At 44.3% G+C, this 11,898-nt stretch overlaps 1 protein-coding gene across 1 annotated transcript; it reads left to right on the top strand.

Annotated features, from left to right (window-relative positions):
• The first annotated feature begins 450 nt into the window (after nucleotides 1-450).
• On the top strand, nucleotides 451-9,754 carry LOC139675478 (phenazine biosynthesis-like domain-containing protein). The gene is made up of 9 exons (XM_071563143.1): nucleotides 451-643; nucleotides 2,836-2,935; nucleotides 3,465-3,563; nucleotides 4,060-4,169; nucleotides 4,318-4,347; nucleotides 4,868-4,956; nucleotides 6,012-6,184; nucleotides 7,356-7,418; nucleotides 9,164-9,754. The coding sequence occupies exons 1-9, from the start codon at nucleotides 560-562 to the stop codon at nucleotides 9,274-9,276; spliced, it is 861 nt and encodes a 286-aa protein (XP_071419244.1). The 5' UTR covers nucleotides 451-559; the 3' UTR covers nucleotides 9,277-9,754.
• Nucleotides 9,755-11,898: the final 2,144 nt, after the last annotated feature.

The following is an 11,898-nucleotide window of genomic DNA, read 5'->3' as shown; positions in this document are numbered from 1 at the left end:
GTACCCGGAGCTGTGCCCGCCCCGCTCACGCTGCGCAGCCCCGGCAGGAGGGCAGTATGGGCAGCACTGCCCGATGTGCGCCCCCTCAGGGGCTGCCCCCGGCACACCCGCGGCACGGAGCGGGCCGGGAGCGGGGAGAGGGCCTTCTGCAAACGGGGCAGAGGGACATTGAGCCATTCGGTTTAACTCCAAACGAGCGGGGCAGAGGGACGCTGAGCCATTCGGTTTAACTCCAAACGAGTGGGGCAGAGGGACGCTGAGCCATTCGGTTAAACTCTAAACGTGCAGGGGAGATGGACGCTGAGCCATTCGGTTTCACTCCAAACGAGCGGGGCAGAGGGACGCCGAGCACTCGGTTTCGCTCACCCGGGCCGGGCCCAGCGCAGGGCGCGCAGCGAGACTCGGCCCGGGCCGGCCCTCGGAAGGGACGGGCCGGGGCCGCTGGAGGCTCCTCCTGCCCTCAGCGAAACATTAACCCCGAGCTGTGCTGTGCTCTGGGCACGACAGGTTAGAAAGGGCCCTGCAGGACACGCGTGCGGCTGAGCGGGCTCCAACCACAATGCAAATCCCAGTTTTTACTGTTGATGCGTTTACAAAGCGAGCGTTTTGTGGGAATCCTGCGGCAGTTTGTTTGCTTGAAAATGTAAGTTAAAGAAACCCCAACCAACTGGTTTTTGAGGTCCTGCAGTGACATTTGCCCTTGTGTTGTTGGCCCGAGCCCTGCGTTAGACTTTGCTTCCCTCGCTCGGGAGTTCTGCTTGCAGGGGTTGTTTGCTGTTGCTCCAGAGTAGAGAGAAAGTGGCACAGGGGTGCCCTTTTTGCCCTTTTGCTTGTCATACAAGACACTCTGGACTTTTGTGGGCTTTAAAAATATTTCTTTTTCTTAGAAAATATACCGGGATTGTTCTAAGTGTGATAAGTCCAAAAGAAATGGCTTAATTGCTTAAGAATGATTCAGAATGAAGATACTGAAGGATTAGGAAGGATTCAGAATGAAATATTGGGAAAACTAATGCTGTAACACAGCAGTTTCAGTAGCTTTTGACTGAAGGAATAAACTGTGGGTTTTGGTGTGGGTTTTCTCCTTTTTTCCCCTTCATTTTTGGCCTTTCAGTGGAAAGAAAGGGGCAGTATGAACCTGGATCTCAGCCTTTCACCCTCAGTGTGTCAGGTTCAGTTATAGCCATTAAGCAGCCAAGGTTTTTGCTTCCCAGTTGTGTGGTTTTGGTGCAATTGAGAGTAGTTACCCCCCTCATCAGGGTATTGTGAACAGCTGGTACTAATTTCTACCAAAAAAAAGTATTAAACTGGATTAGTAATGTATAGCCCTTCTATTATTCTTGTTATTTATATTATTTCCTCATAAAAATATATGTAGAGTAGTCAATGACAAGAGCTTGTATTGACAACATGAATTCTTTCTGGATGTTCCTAAATCCGTCTACATCTTACACATTTCCTACTTACCAGGTCAGCTAAAAGTGTGACTGAGACCATCTCACTTCAGACGTACTTTTAGCCCCTAAAATCTAAATACTCTCAGAATGATATCTCACCCTGATTGCATTATTATTTATTTTAGTTTATCACATGACTTGTGTAGTTCCTTTGTAATGCAGACACTTTAAAGTTTTTTCTGTAGTTCCTGAAGTCTTCAATGTGCAAGTTAAAGCTGAGATCCTAATTTAGCATTTTACTCTAAGCTTCAAAAGCAGCAGCAAAACTTCTGTTCTCTGCTTCCTTCAGAGTCTCAGCAAATGCTTTACAGAAGAGAGGGACTGTAATATAAGAATGGCAAACCCAGCCCTTCTTGTGTTTCAGAAGTGCCACAGGATGGCAGTACTTCAATATATGTTATTGAAATTCTATGTTATTAACAGTTTTCTTGGTCTTTGTTTTGGCTTGGGATCTTTATAGTAGCAGTAGCTGACAGAACTGTTTTCCTGGAATAAAGAAGAGGTGCTTTTTACTGTAAAGTGTTAAAATGTTGTACAGAATTCAGTCTGCAATTACAGGTCTCTTGTACACATCAGTAATTGTTTCGTATCTGTGGCTGGAAAGGATTAGTTATTAAAGAAAATAATCAAAGTTAAAAGGGCAAATTTTTATCTTTCAGAGGTTGAACCTAACTAGGTCCCCTTAGTATTTTGTTTCATTGGAGTTTCAGTATTTTAAAGATCAGATTCTCCAACCTGGGCACCAGGAGGATTGTGGGGAAAGAGCAGTGGAATGAGGGCCAAGTAGAACGTTCTCCACTTGCTGGGGCTCGTGTATGTTGGGGTCAGTGTTTGCTGGCACTTAAGAATATTTTCTTTTCCAGTTGATCTCTTCTCAGCTCCTCCTGCCTTAGTGTGTTGTTGTTGTTGTTTAAAGAGTGGTGTGGAGGGCACTTCTGTAAGAGGTGATCTGCCATCTCAGCCAGTGGCAACACTACACAGCTCTGGCTGGCAAGGATTTTCTCAGTCATAAAAAGAAAGGTGTAGTTATTTTTAGAGTGTATTAGTAATGACTTCTCAGTGTGGCTTTAATTGCTACTTAAAAAAACAAATTTGTGTTCCTGGAAAGACTGAATTTAGTTTTTTAGTGGATTTTATTTTCCATGTAATCCAAGAATTTATAAACTAGTAGGACAAATATTAGAAATTCCCATGTATCACAATGGTTGAAACTTGTTTTCTCATTTTTATGCTCAAAAGTTTTTTTACTCTTAGTATTTTGAACTAAAACTGAATCTAGGTTTAATTATAATAGAAAATGAAATTACTGTATTTGTCAGAAAGTTACATTCTTAATTTTTTGCTCTGCTTTTAATTGGATTTGCTGTTTGATCACTAGGACTTGGATGAAGATTTGCACCAAAAAATCGCATCAGAAATGAACCTTTCAGAAACAGCTTTCATCAGAAAACTGCAGCCTGGAGATGACTTTACCAACAGTGAGTGGTTCTGTTTACCCCCAAAATATCCCACAAGGGAATAGGAAAAGACTTGTGGATACATTTGTAAGGGATGGGGCTAATTTGTAAGACAGCAAAATAACCCTTGGAGCTGTGATGTGTCTTAAGAGAATGGTAAGACTATTGCACATTAGAAGCGTTTTATAATATACAAATACTTGTTATTCCTAAATTAGGCCCTTTGTTTTAGTGCCTTTTACCAGCTAAGCAAGTTGTATACAGACAGTGTGCTACAAATGCTATGCAGAGATCCTTCAGTTCCTGTTTCCCTTCCCAGTAATTCTATCCCAAGGTAATTCCTTATGACACAAGCAGAAGAACAGAGCAGGAACATGCTCAGTGCCCATGGCCAGGACTGCAGAGTGAGCCGAATGTGGCCTGACTGCTCAGGGACTGAGGATGTGCGTTTTGATTCCCTGGAACGTCCTCACTCTTGTGTCCAGTGTTGAGCTAAATGAAGGAACAGAGTTGTCCCACCTCCTAACAGTGAATGACCTTTATTTTGGAGGTTCCTGCTTTGGACTGAGATGGTTCACCCCAGCCAATGAAGTTCCTCTCTGTGGTCACGCTACACTTGCCTCAGCTGCTGTGTTGTTTCACCTCCAAAGTATGTTTACACACCGTGAATTACTGTCACTTTTTAGAGAATTGACTTGTAATGCAGATCTCTGTTTTGTACAACCAAGGCAATGGACTGTTCAGAACATTGAGAGAACAGGTGTGGAGATACGTTATTGTGTTCACAAGTGCTGTGTCACTGTAAGGCTGTGGTGTGATCCTGCACTTGGATTCCAGGGCCCTGCTGTTACTGTGGTTTAAGGAAAGGGCTCGCTGTGCAAATGCCAACTGGGAGAGGTGCAGTGGGATTTGCTGAAGAGGGAACGTTGCTCTTTGTGGTAGAAGGGAATGCTGTTCATTGTGGGCATGTGCAGGAGAGATTCCCTGCCAATTGCAGTGTTTCTGAGCCTCAGGGAATGATTTGCTGAGTCAGTTGGGAGTTTTGCCTCAGAATACAGACTTCGAGTAGTTGTTTTTGAGCTGCTTAACTAAATTTTGTGAATATCCTGAGCCAGTTTGATGATGTTGCAATGCTCTCTCTCTAGAAAATACAAATCCAGTTCTCACATTTGTGACCCTGAGTGGGGAATTGAAGGCCAGACAAGCAAAAGATCATATTGTGCTGGACTTGCCACTTTACAGCACCTCCCCCCAGGTCAGTGAAGGTTTTATTTGTGATGGGCTTTCAAGGAAAGCACGTGTTGGTGTCTGTCTGTGTGTGTAAGTGTGTGTGTCTGTCTGTAGTTGCAGAGGTACATACATGTATGTTGTGTATTTTACAGTGTGTTCTTTGTTTTCTTCAGGTACTTGAAGAAGTAGGAGAATTAATAAAGGTAACAAAGGAACCTGTATGTTGTCTTAGAAGAGCATTTATAGTAGCTCTACTTATTTTTATATATTTAAATGTTTGAAAAATGGCAAGATGGCAGTGCTTGAAGTGCAGCTGAAGTTGAACCCCTGAACAAAGGTGTGAGTGGTGACCCAGTGGGTCAGGGCATGGAATTCTGCCTGATGGTACAGTGGGACCTGTGTGTGCCCTACCATTGGTGGGAGTGTCAGCATTTCCTGCAGTGGCCTTTGCAGCCTTTTGTGTGCAGTGTGAGGGCAGTGTGGTGTCCTTGCCCTCCTGGGGGTCCTGGAGTTCCTTCCAGGGTGAGGTGCAGGGAGCTCTGAACAGCCCCTGTGTCCATCCATGCACTTGGTGCATTTGCCTGTGTTGTTTGTGTACTTGGGGGCTGCATGAGGGTCCTGCACAAGGCCTGTTCTTGCAGGGAGTGTGTTCTACAAGATGTTAAGGAAACAGCATTTCATGTTCAAGAGGTGATGTTTTCCTTTGCTTTACATTTCCCACAGGCAGCCGTTGGTGACTTGATTGTTCAAGATGTCCGTTATTCTCCCGACACAAAGAACCTGCTAGTTTGCCTCAGTGATACTTATGAAAGGTGTCTTACACTTCTATTTTTATAAATCAAGAATGCAGAAATTGAGTGGGCTTGTTTAATCTCTGTTCTTCCCATACTGAGCTCTTTTATCTGGTTTTGAATCAGGTGGAGATTAAAAACTCTAATTTAAAATATCTGTGTGAAATAGTTATTTTATCTTCTAATGTGAGCTTATTGAACCTGCAAAGCTGAATAAGTTCAATCTGAAACCTGCCTTCCAGAAAAGGAGGGGTATTAACCAGTTTTAGTAATGGTGTATTTTCCCCATCCCTCCGAGTCTGAAATGCCCCAGTAATTCAGCAGGAAGTTGGGAGTGCTGTTTCAGGTCAGAACACACTGACAGAATGCCAGGGATTCCTGCTCCCACTGGACTGTAATCTGCTCACAGGTGCTTAACAGCCTCCTAAGTAGCTTTAGAGAGGAATTTCCAATTCAGACTATTCCAAGACATTTGTTAATCTCAGAGATCTGAATGTCCTTGATAATTCAAGTCTGATTTAGATACGTATTGTGGAAGCACAACTTGTTGAATCAGACCAAGTTACTGTTGTTACAAAGTTGAAGTTTGGCCTAACTAATGTTTAGAGACTGGGGTAGCAGGGAGATAGAAACATCCTCAAGTGAGTATTTACTAGTTTTACTCTTCTAGAGTTTACTTTGCTAGGGGGTATCACACAGTGCAGACTGCATTAGAATGCCATGGAGACCTGAGTGGAGTTACTGGCTCGCTCTGAAAGGAGGTGGAGCACTTACTGTGTGCATTCTGTAGTGAGGAAATATTTCTTTCAAGGATTAAAATGGTGAATCACACTTTTATTTTGTAGCTAATCTTCCAGGAGTCTCAGTTTTGAATAGGAAGTGCATGGCTTGGGCCTTTTTTTCTCTGCTCACTCAGAGTGTGTTTTCTGACAAAAAAACTCAGTGGTGATTTCTGTCAAATAATGGTGTTTGTGAATTGTAGAGGAAAAGACTTATATGTGTATTTTCTTTTTCAGTACTTGCATTCATGTAGAATGAAGAATATGGGCTATTAAAGTTTTATACTTGTATTGAAGGTCTGTGTTGGAAGAACTGAACGTGAATGCCCAAGGCTTTTTGTCAGCTGAGAAGACGGGAAAAGTGAAAGGACTCATCCTCACCCTTAAGGGAAGTTCCAGTGGAAAAGGCCATGATTTTTACTCCAGATATTTTACACCTTGGTATGGAGTTCTGGAAGACCCTGTTACAGGTATGTGTGATAAGCAAGTCTTACATTTGTTTCAGTTCAATTAGCAGGTCCTTACTAAACTTCACAGACCTGTTTTTGTACTTTGGAATCTCTTATGAATTACTGTTTTATGTGGATAGCAGAGCATGCTCATTAGAAGGGTTTACACAGAATTATAAGCCATGTATTTCAGTATTTTCTTAACCTTTCAGTCCTGTGTCTGTGAGACAGCTGTGACAGAGTTTCTGGGGAGATTAGTTTTGGTATGTGGGAAAAGCTGGAAGTTTCCTAAATGGCTGAGGCTTTTCTAGGCTTGTTATAGCTCACTGATGCTCTTTTCCCATCTTGTCCTTTCCTTTATAGGAAGAAATCTGTTTATGGCATTGCCCAAGTGTACTTGTAACAGTGTATTCTCTTAGGCTTTGTGTTCTCTTTCTTTTTTGACAATTTCTCAGTAATGTCACATGGCCTGGTGTCCTTGAGCTCTGCTAATTGTGGTTCCTTCAGAGTGGGGTTTTCAGCAGTGTCTTTGCCCCAGCTGCCAGTGTAGACTGAAGGAGCATTTCTAGCCATGAGTCCTGAGTTTGTAAGGCATTGGTCAGGAAACAACAAGTTGTTCTGTTACTTTTCAGAAGCTATGGTGAGACCTTGAACATCTCCTTGAGTCACATTCTGACACTTAATAGCATTCAGGAATGAAAAAACTCCCAAGGAGAGGAAGTACTTTTGTTTTACACAGTGACTTCTATCCACCTGTTGCTACTCGGAAAAAAATACCGAAAAGGTTACTGAGATATTTGATGGGTTGTTCATGTTTCATTGAGTAACATCAAGTTTAGATGAATAATATTTTTAATACAGCATTTGGAGTTTCTGTTACTAGGAAAATTCACTTTTGGTAAACAAATGAGTATTTTAGCTCAAAAATTATAGTTGGTTCCATTTTTTACTCCTACCAGTTGTGGCTCATGTTGAGGCCACACCTGAGCACAATTTCCATTGAAGCCAGAGGATGAGGAAGTACCACTGCTTTATTGTAAATAATTGAAATTCTAAAGCTTTCAGGTGTGTCTGCTGTGCAAACTGTTTGGGTTGTTTTTACCCAAAACATGTGGCACTTGATTTATGACACATTTTGCCTGTGCTTGCTCTGTTCTTTTCCAATATGCTTTGTTTTCCCATTTCTTTTAAGGATCTGCCCATGCTGTTTTAAGCAGCTACTGGTCAGAGAAACTGGGGAAGAAGGAAATGCTTGGTAAGAGACACTGTTTCATTGCAAAGTTGCCCATTTATGTTAATCTAATTTAACTGCTTTATGTTCTTTCTGCAATTGGACACACCTGTTTGTATAGAAAAGATGAATAAGATGTACATATAGTGTGAGGTACCTCTGGTAAATACAGACATGGAATGGCCGTGCAGTGACTCTGTGAGCTGAAAGGTGAGTGCACCTCAGAGATGGCTGAATGTCTGCAGAGGCACTGCTGTTCAATGACATCCTCTGGCTGTAGGAACGTGCCATGCAGGCCTGCTTGGTGTGGAACATCATTTCTTTAGTGAGAGAGGTTTTGGGGGTTATTTTTGTTTTGCTTCTACTTTGGAAGTTCTTTATGACAGCAGCCTTAGTCCTGCCATGAAACAGCCAGTACAGCTTGCACATTTAAAGAAATAAAAAAGCCAGTCCCAACCAACCTCTGAAGATTTGAAGTTCTCTCTTTTATTTAAATCTGCTATCATGAGGGCACTTAGGTGTGTATTCACACCTGGAAATACTAATTGATCAAATTTGGCATGGCCTTGATCTTTAAGAGCCAAAAATATTCAGTTGAAGCATTTCTCCATTCCTAGATGGTGTTTGGAGAAGTTAAAACCAATAACTGGTGGTTCCAGAAATAGGAAAGAACAGAAAGTATCAATATTGGTCTTTATATAGGTCCTGTTTCTGCTCTTCAGAGGGTCTGCTTTGTCTGAGAATTCCCCATCCTGAGCAAAGAAGAGCTTTCTTAGCAGCAGTGGCTGAGGAACAGTTTGAAAGCATCCAGCATTTCTGCCATCTGTCAGACAGCCTGAGCTATGCAGGGTGTGAATGCAACCAGTACCAATGTATAAATTGTGTGGTTGAGAGGAAAAATGGGCCCTCCAGCTTTGCACAAGTTCTGTCGCAGTTGGAAATTCACTGAGCAAGGAGCCTGGACATGGACTGCCTCTTCATCCACTGACAGCCTTTTACAAAAGCAACACTACCTGAAACAAACCTCTTCTAAATGCCATCTGAAGCAGAGCATTTTCTGATCAGGTAGTTGTGCAACTAAAAAGGGACTGCTAAGTAAGTTATACAGAGTCCACAAGTCAAGTGAACCTGTCCATGGCTGAATAGTTCAGGCAAAAGCTCAGTTCTGTAATTAATTTACAAGGGTGTTTCTGCTTCAAGTTTATGCAATTGTATTAAATGATATATTCAGGATTCTATAAATCAGTATCTGTTCCTGTCTTTGGAGGAAGTTGATGTCACTTTGTGACAGCTGAAGCAGCATCTGTTTTCGTGTAGACTTTTTCCACTACCTGTGTAGCTTCTTTACCCCTCAGCCTCATTCATTCTGTGAGTGCAGTCTCAGCTTCAGATGTTCAGTGCCAGTCAATGGTTCTTCATTCTCCTGGAGACAATGCTTGGTGTTCTTCCTTCTGACCTCCAGAAACTGTATCCCTTGGAGGGAGAACTCAGGGCCTCTTAGATCCACAAAGGGAGCCTGGTCGGCTGCAGCACAGAAACTGCCTTCAGTGCTGGTGTTAAGGAGCAGTTTTGTCAGACTCATTGAGCAAGTCGTGGTTGGAAATACACCCTGAGCTAATGCTCGTCTGTAAGGACAATTGGTGTGAGGTGTCCGTGGTGCAGTGGTTGCTTTCTGAAGGCAGAAGCCCCATTTCCCAGAGTTTTCAAGGACTTTAGAACACCTTGTGGTGCAGAGTAGTTTCTAACTGTGGCTTCTCGTTTCCATTCAGCCTTTCAGTGTTCTCGCCGGGGAGGAGAGCTGAGGATGTCCCTGCGCAGTGACGGGAGGGTTGACATTGCAGGGCAAACTGCTGTGGTGTTCCAAGGACACCTGACCTTGTGAAGAGATTGGCACTCATCACCCACACCTTTGTGTGCTGCTGATTTTCCCTCAGCTCTGGGCAGTGAATCCCCCCTGTTCCCACAAGTCTTTGATTACTTATTGTCCATTTCTAAAAATGGCTTGAAAATACTTTGGATCTTCAAGATGATCCTTGGGATTGTTTTCTTCACTGTCATGTGGCCCTTTGTATGTGCACTGACCTCAGAAAATGTTCAAGGACAGGTGTCTTGTTTTTCTGCCATTAACTGATTCTTTCCTTCATTTCCCAGTTCCATGTTAAAAGCTGCTGCTGGTGCCTGGATTGTTCTGTAAACATCTGTCCTTGATAAATAATCAATCTTCTTCCATATTCAGAATTTTCCCTGAAATCTGACTTCATTTCTTCAAGAGAAAGTATTTTCTCTGCTTTATTTTGAAATAATGATCATGTTCATTAATTTACCTGAAATGTGAAAAAATATAAATGGTTAAAAACTGTGCCTTGGTATTCTCTTTTTCTGTGAACAGTGTTTTTCAAAGGGGAATGGTGTTGCAGTTGTTCATACTAGTGCTGTTTAAGTGAATACCTTTAATGAGAGCAGAAAGATTTCAGAGATTGACATAGAGATGCACATGGATCTGATCAAACTGTGAAAGGAAACTTTACTCCTTGCAGCAAGGCCAGTTCCTTTGCAAAGAGTGGAGATTTGCTCCTGTACTGAGAGTTCCTTCTGTAACTTTCTCCCTGAAATGCTGCTTCTGATTTTGGCACCACGATGTGGCCTTCATTGGGTTTGTTAGGAAAAGTGAACTGTTTCAGTTTCTCCAGCTATAAAACTCTGTTTTCCCTTTGGAGTCACCTCTGTCCTAAGCTTTGCTTTAGTTCTCTCTCTTTGTAGTATTTCAGAGTAAAGCATTTTGAGCTCAAGGACACTTCCATGCTATGGGAAGAGCTGGATGTCAGCCCTATATAAATGAGGAGGGACTTAGTTGTGCCAAGTCCCTTTTTTCCATTTATTTTGAGTTTTATCATAACTTGTAACTTCCATTTTTCTGAAGTTTGATGAGCAAGAGATGAGAAATGTTGCTGGAATTGCCCATTCTTGTCCCTCCCAGATTGCTCTTTTTTCCTTAAAATTGACGCTTTCATCCTGAATTGCCACATTATGTCTAAAAATCACCAGTTTAGCCCTAAATCTCTCTTGTTAACCTCCGTTTTACATACTGTGACCTAAATTTCCCTGAGGGGTATGGAGCATGTGAGGGCTCTGTGGGCTGTGGGTTTTTTGAGGTCTGTGAGGGCTCTGAGGTCTTATGGGGTTTGTGAGGTCACTGAGGGCTCTGAGGTCTTAAGGGGTTTGTGAGGTCACGGAGGGCTCTGTGGGCTATGGGGTTTGTGAGGCCACTGAGGGCTCTGTGGACTATGGGGTTTGTGAGGTCACTGAGGGCTCTGTGGGCTATCAGGTTTGTGAGGTCACTGAGGGCTCTGTGGGCTATCAGGTTTGTGAGGTCACTGAGGGCTCTGTGGGCTATCAGGTTTGTGAGGTCACTGAGGGCTCTGTGGGCTTTGGGGTTTGTGAGGCCACTGAGGGCTCTGTGGGCTATGGGGGTTTGTGAGGCCACTGAGGGCTCTGTGGACTATGGGGTTTGTGAGGTCACTGAGGGCTCTGTGGGCTATCAGGTTTGTGAGGTCACTGAGGGCTCTGTGGGCTATCAGGTTTGTGAGGTCACTGAGGGCTCTGTGGGCTATCAGGTTTGTGAGGCCACTGAGGGCTCTGTGGGCTATGGGGGTTTGTGAGGCCACTGAGGGCTCTGTGGGCTATGGGGGTTTGTGAGGCCACTGAGGTCTCTGTGGGCTATGGGGGTTTGTGAGGCCACTGAGGGCTCTGTGGGCTATGGGGGTTTGTGAGGCCACTGAGGGCTCTGTGGGCTATGGGGGTTTGTGAGGCCACTGAGGGCTCTGTGGGCTATGGGGGTTTGTGAGGCCACTGAGGGCTCTGTGGGCTATGGGGGTTTGTGAGGCCACTGAGGGCTCTGTGGGCTATGGGGGTTTGTGAGGCCACTGAGGGCTCTGTGGGCTATGGGGGTTTGTGAGGCCACTGAGGGCTCTGTGGGCTATGGGGGTTTGTGAGGCCACTGAGGGCTCTGTGGGCTATGGGGGTTTGTGAGGCCACTGAGGGCTCTGTGGGCTATCAGGTTTGTGAGGCCACTGAGGTCTCCGTGGGTCGTGGGAGTTTGTGCGGTCTGTGGGAGCTCTGTGGGCTATAGCTGTCTGTGAGGGTGCTATGGGGTTTGTGAGGTCACTGAGGGCTCTGTGGGCTTTGGGTTTATGAAGTCTGTGGGAGCTCTGTGGGCTGTGGGGTTTGTGAGGTCTCTATGGGCTATCAGGTTTGTGAGGTCACTGAGAGCTCTCTGGCCTATGGGGTTTGGGAGGTCACTGAGGGCTCTGTGGGCTTTGGGGTTTGTGAGGTCACTGAGGGCTCTGTGGGCTTTGGGGTTTGTGAGGTCACTGAGGGCTCTGTGGGCTTTGGGGTTTGTGAGGTCACTGAGGGCTCTGTGGGCTTTGGGGTTTGTGAGGTCACTGAGGGCTCTGTGGGCTATGGGGGTTTGTGAGGTCACTGAGGGCTCTTTGGGGTTTGTGAG

This window comes from Pithys albifrons, chromosome 9 (assembly GCF_047495875.1).
Source record: "Pithys albifrons albifrons isolate INPA30051 chromosome 9, PitAlb_v1, whole genome shotgun sequence".
NCBI classification, from domain to species: domain Eukaryota; kingdom Metazoa; phylum Chordata; class Aves; order Passeriformes; family Thamnophilidae; genus Pithys; species Pithys albifrons.
The sequence above is the reverse complement of the archived record's forward strand: the minus strand, read 5'-3'. Positions and strand labels throughout refer to the sequence as shown.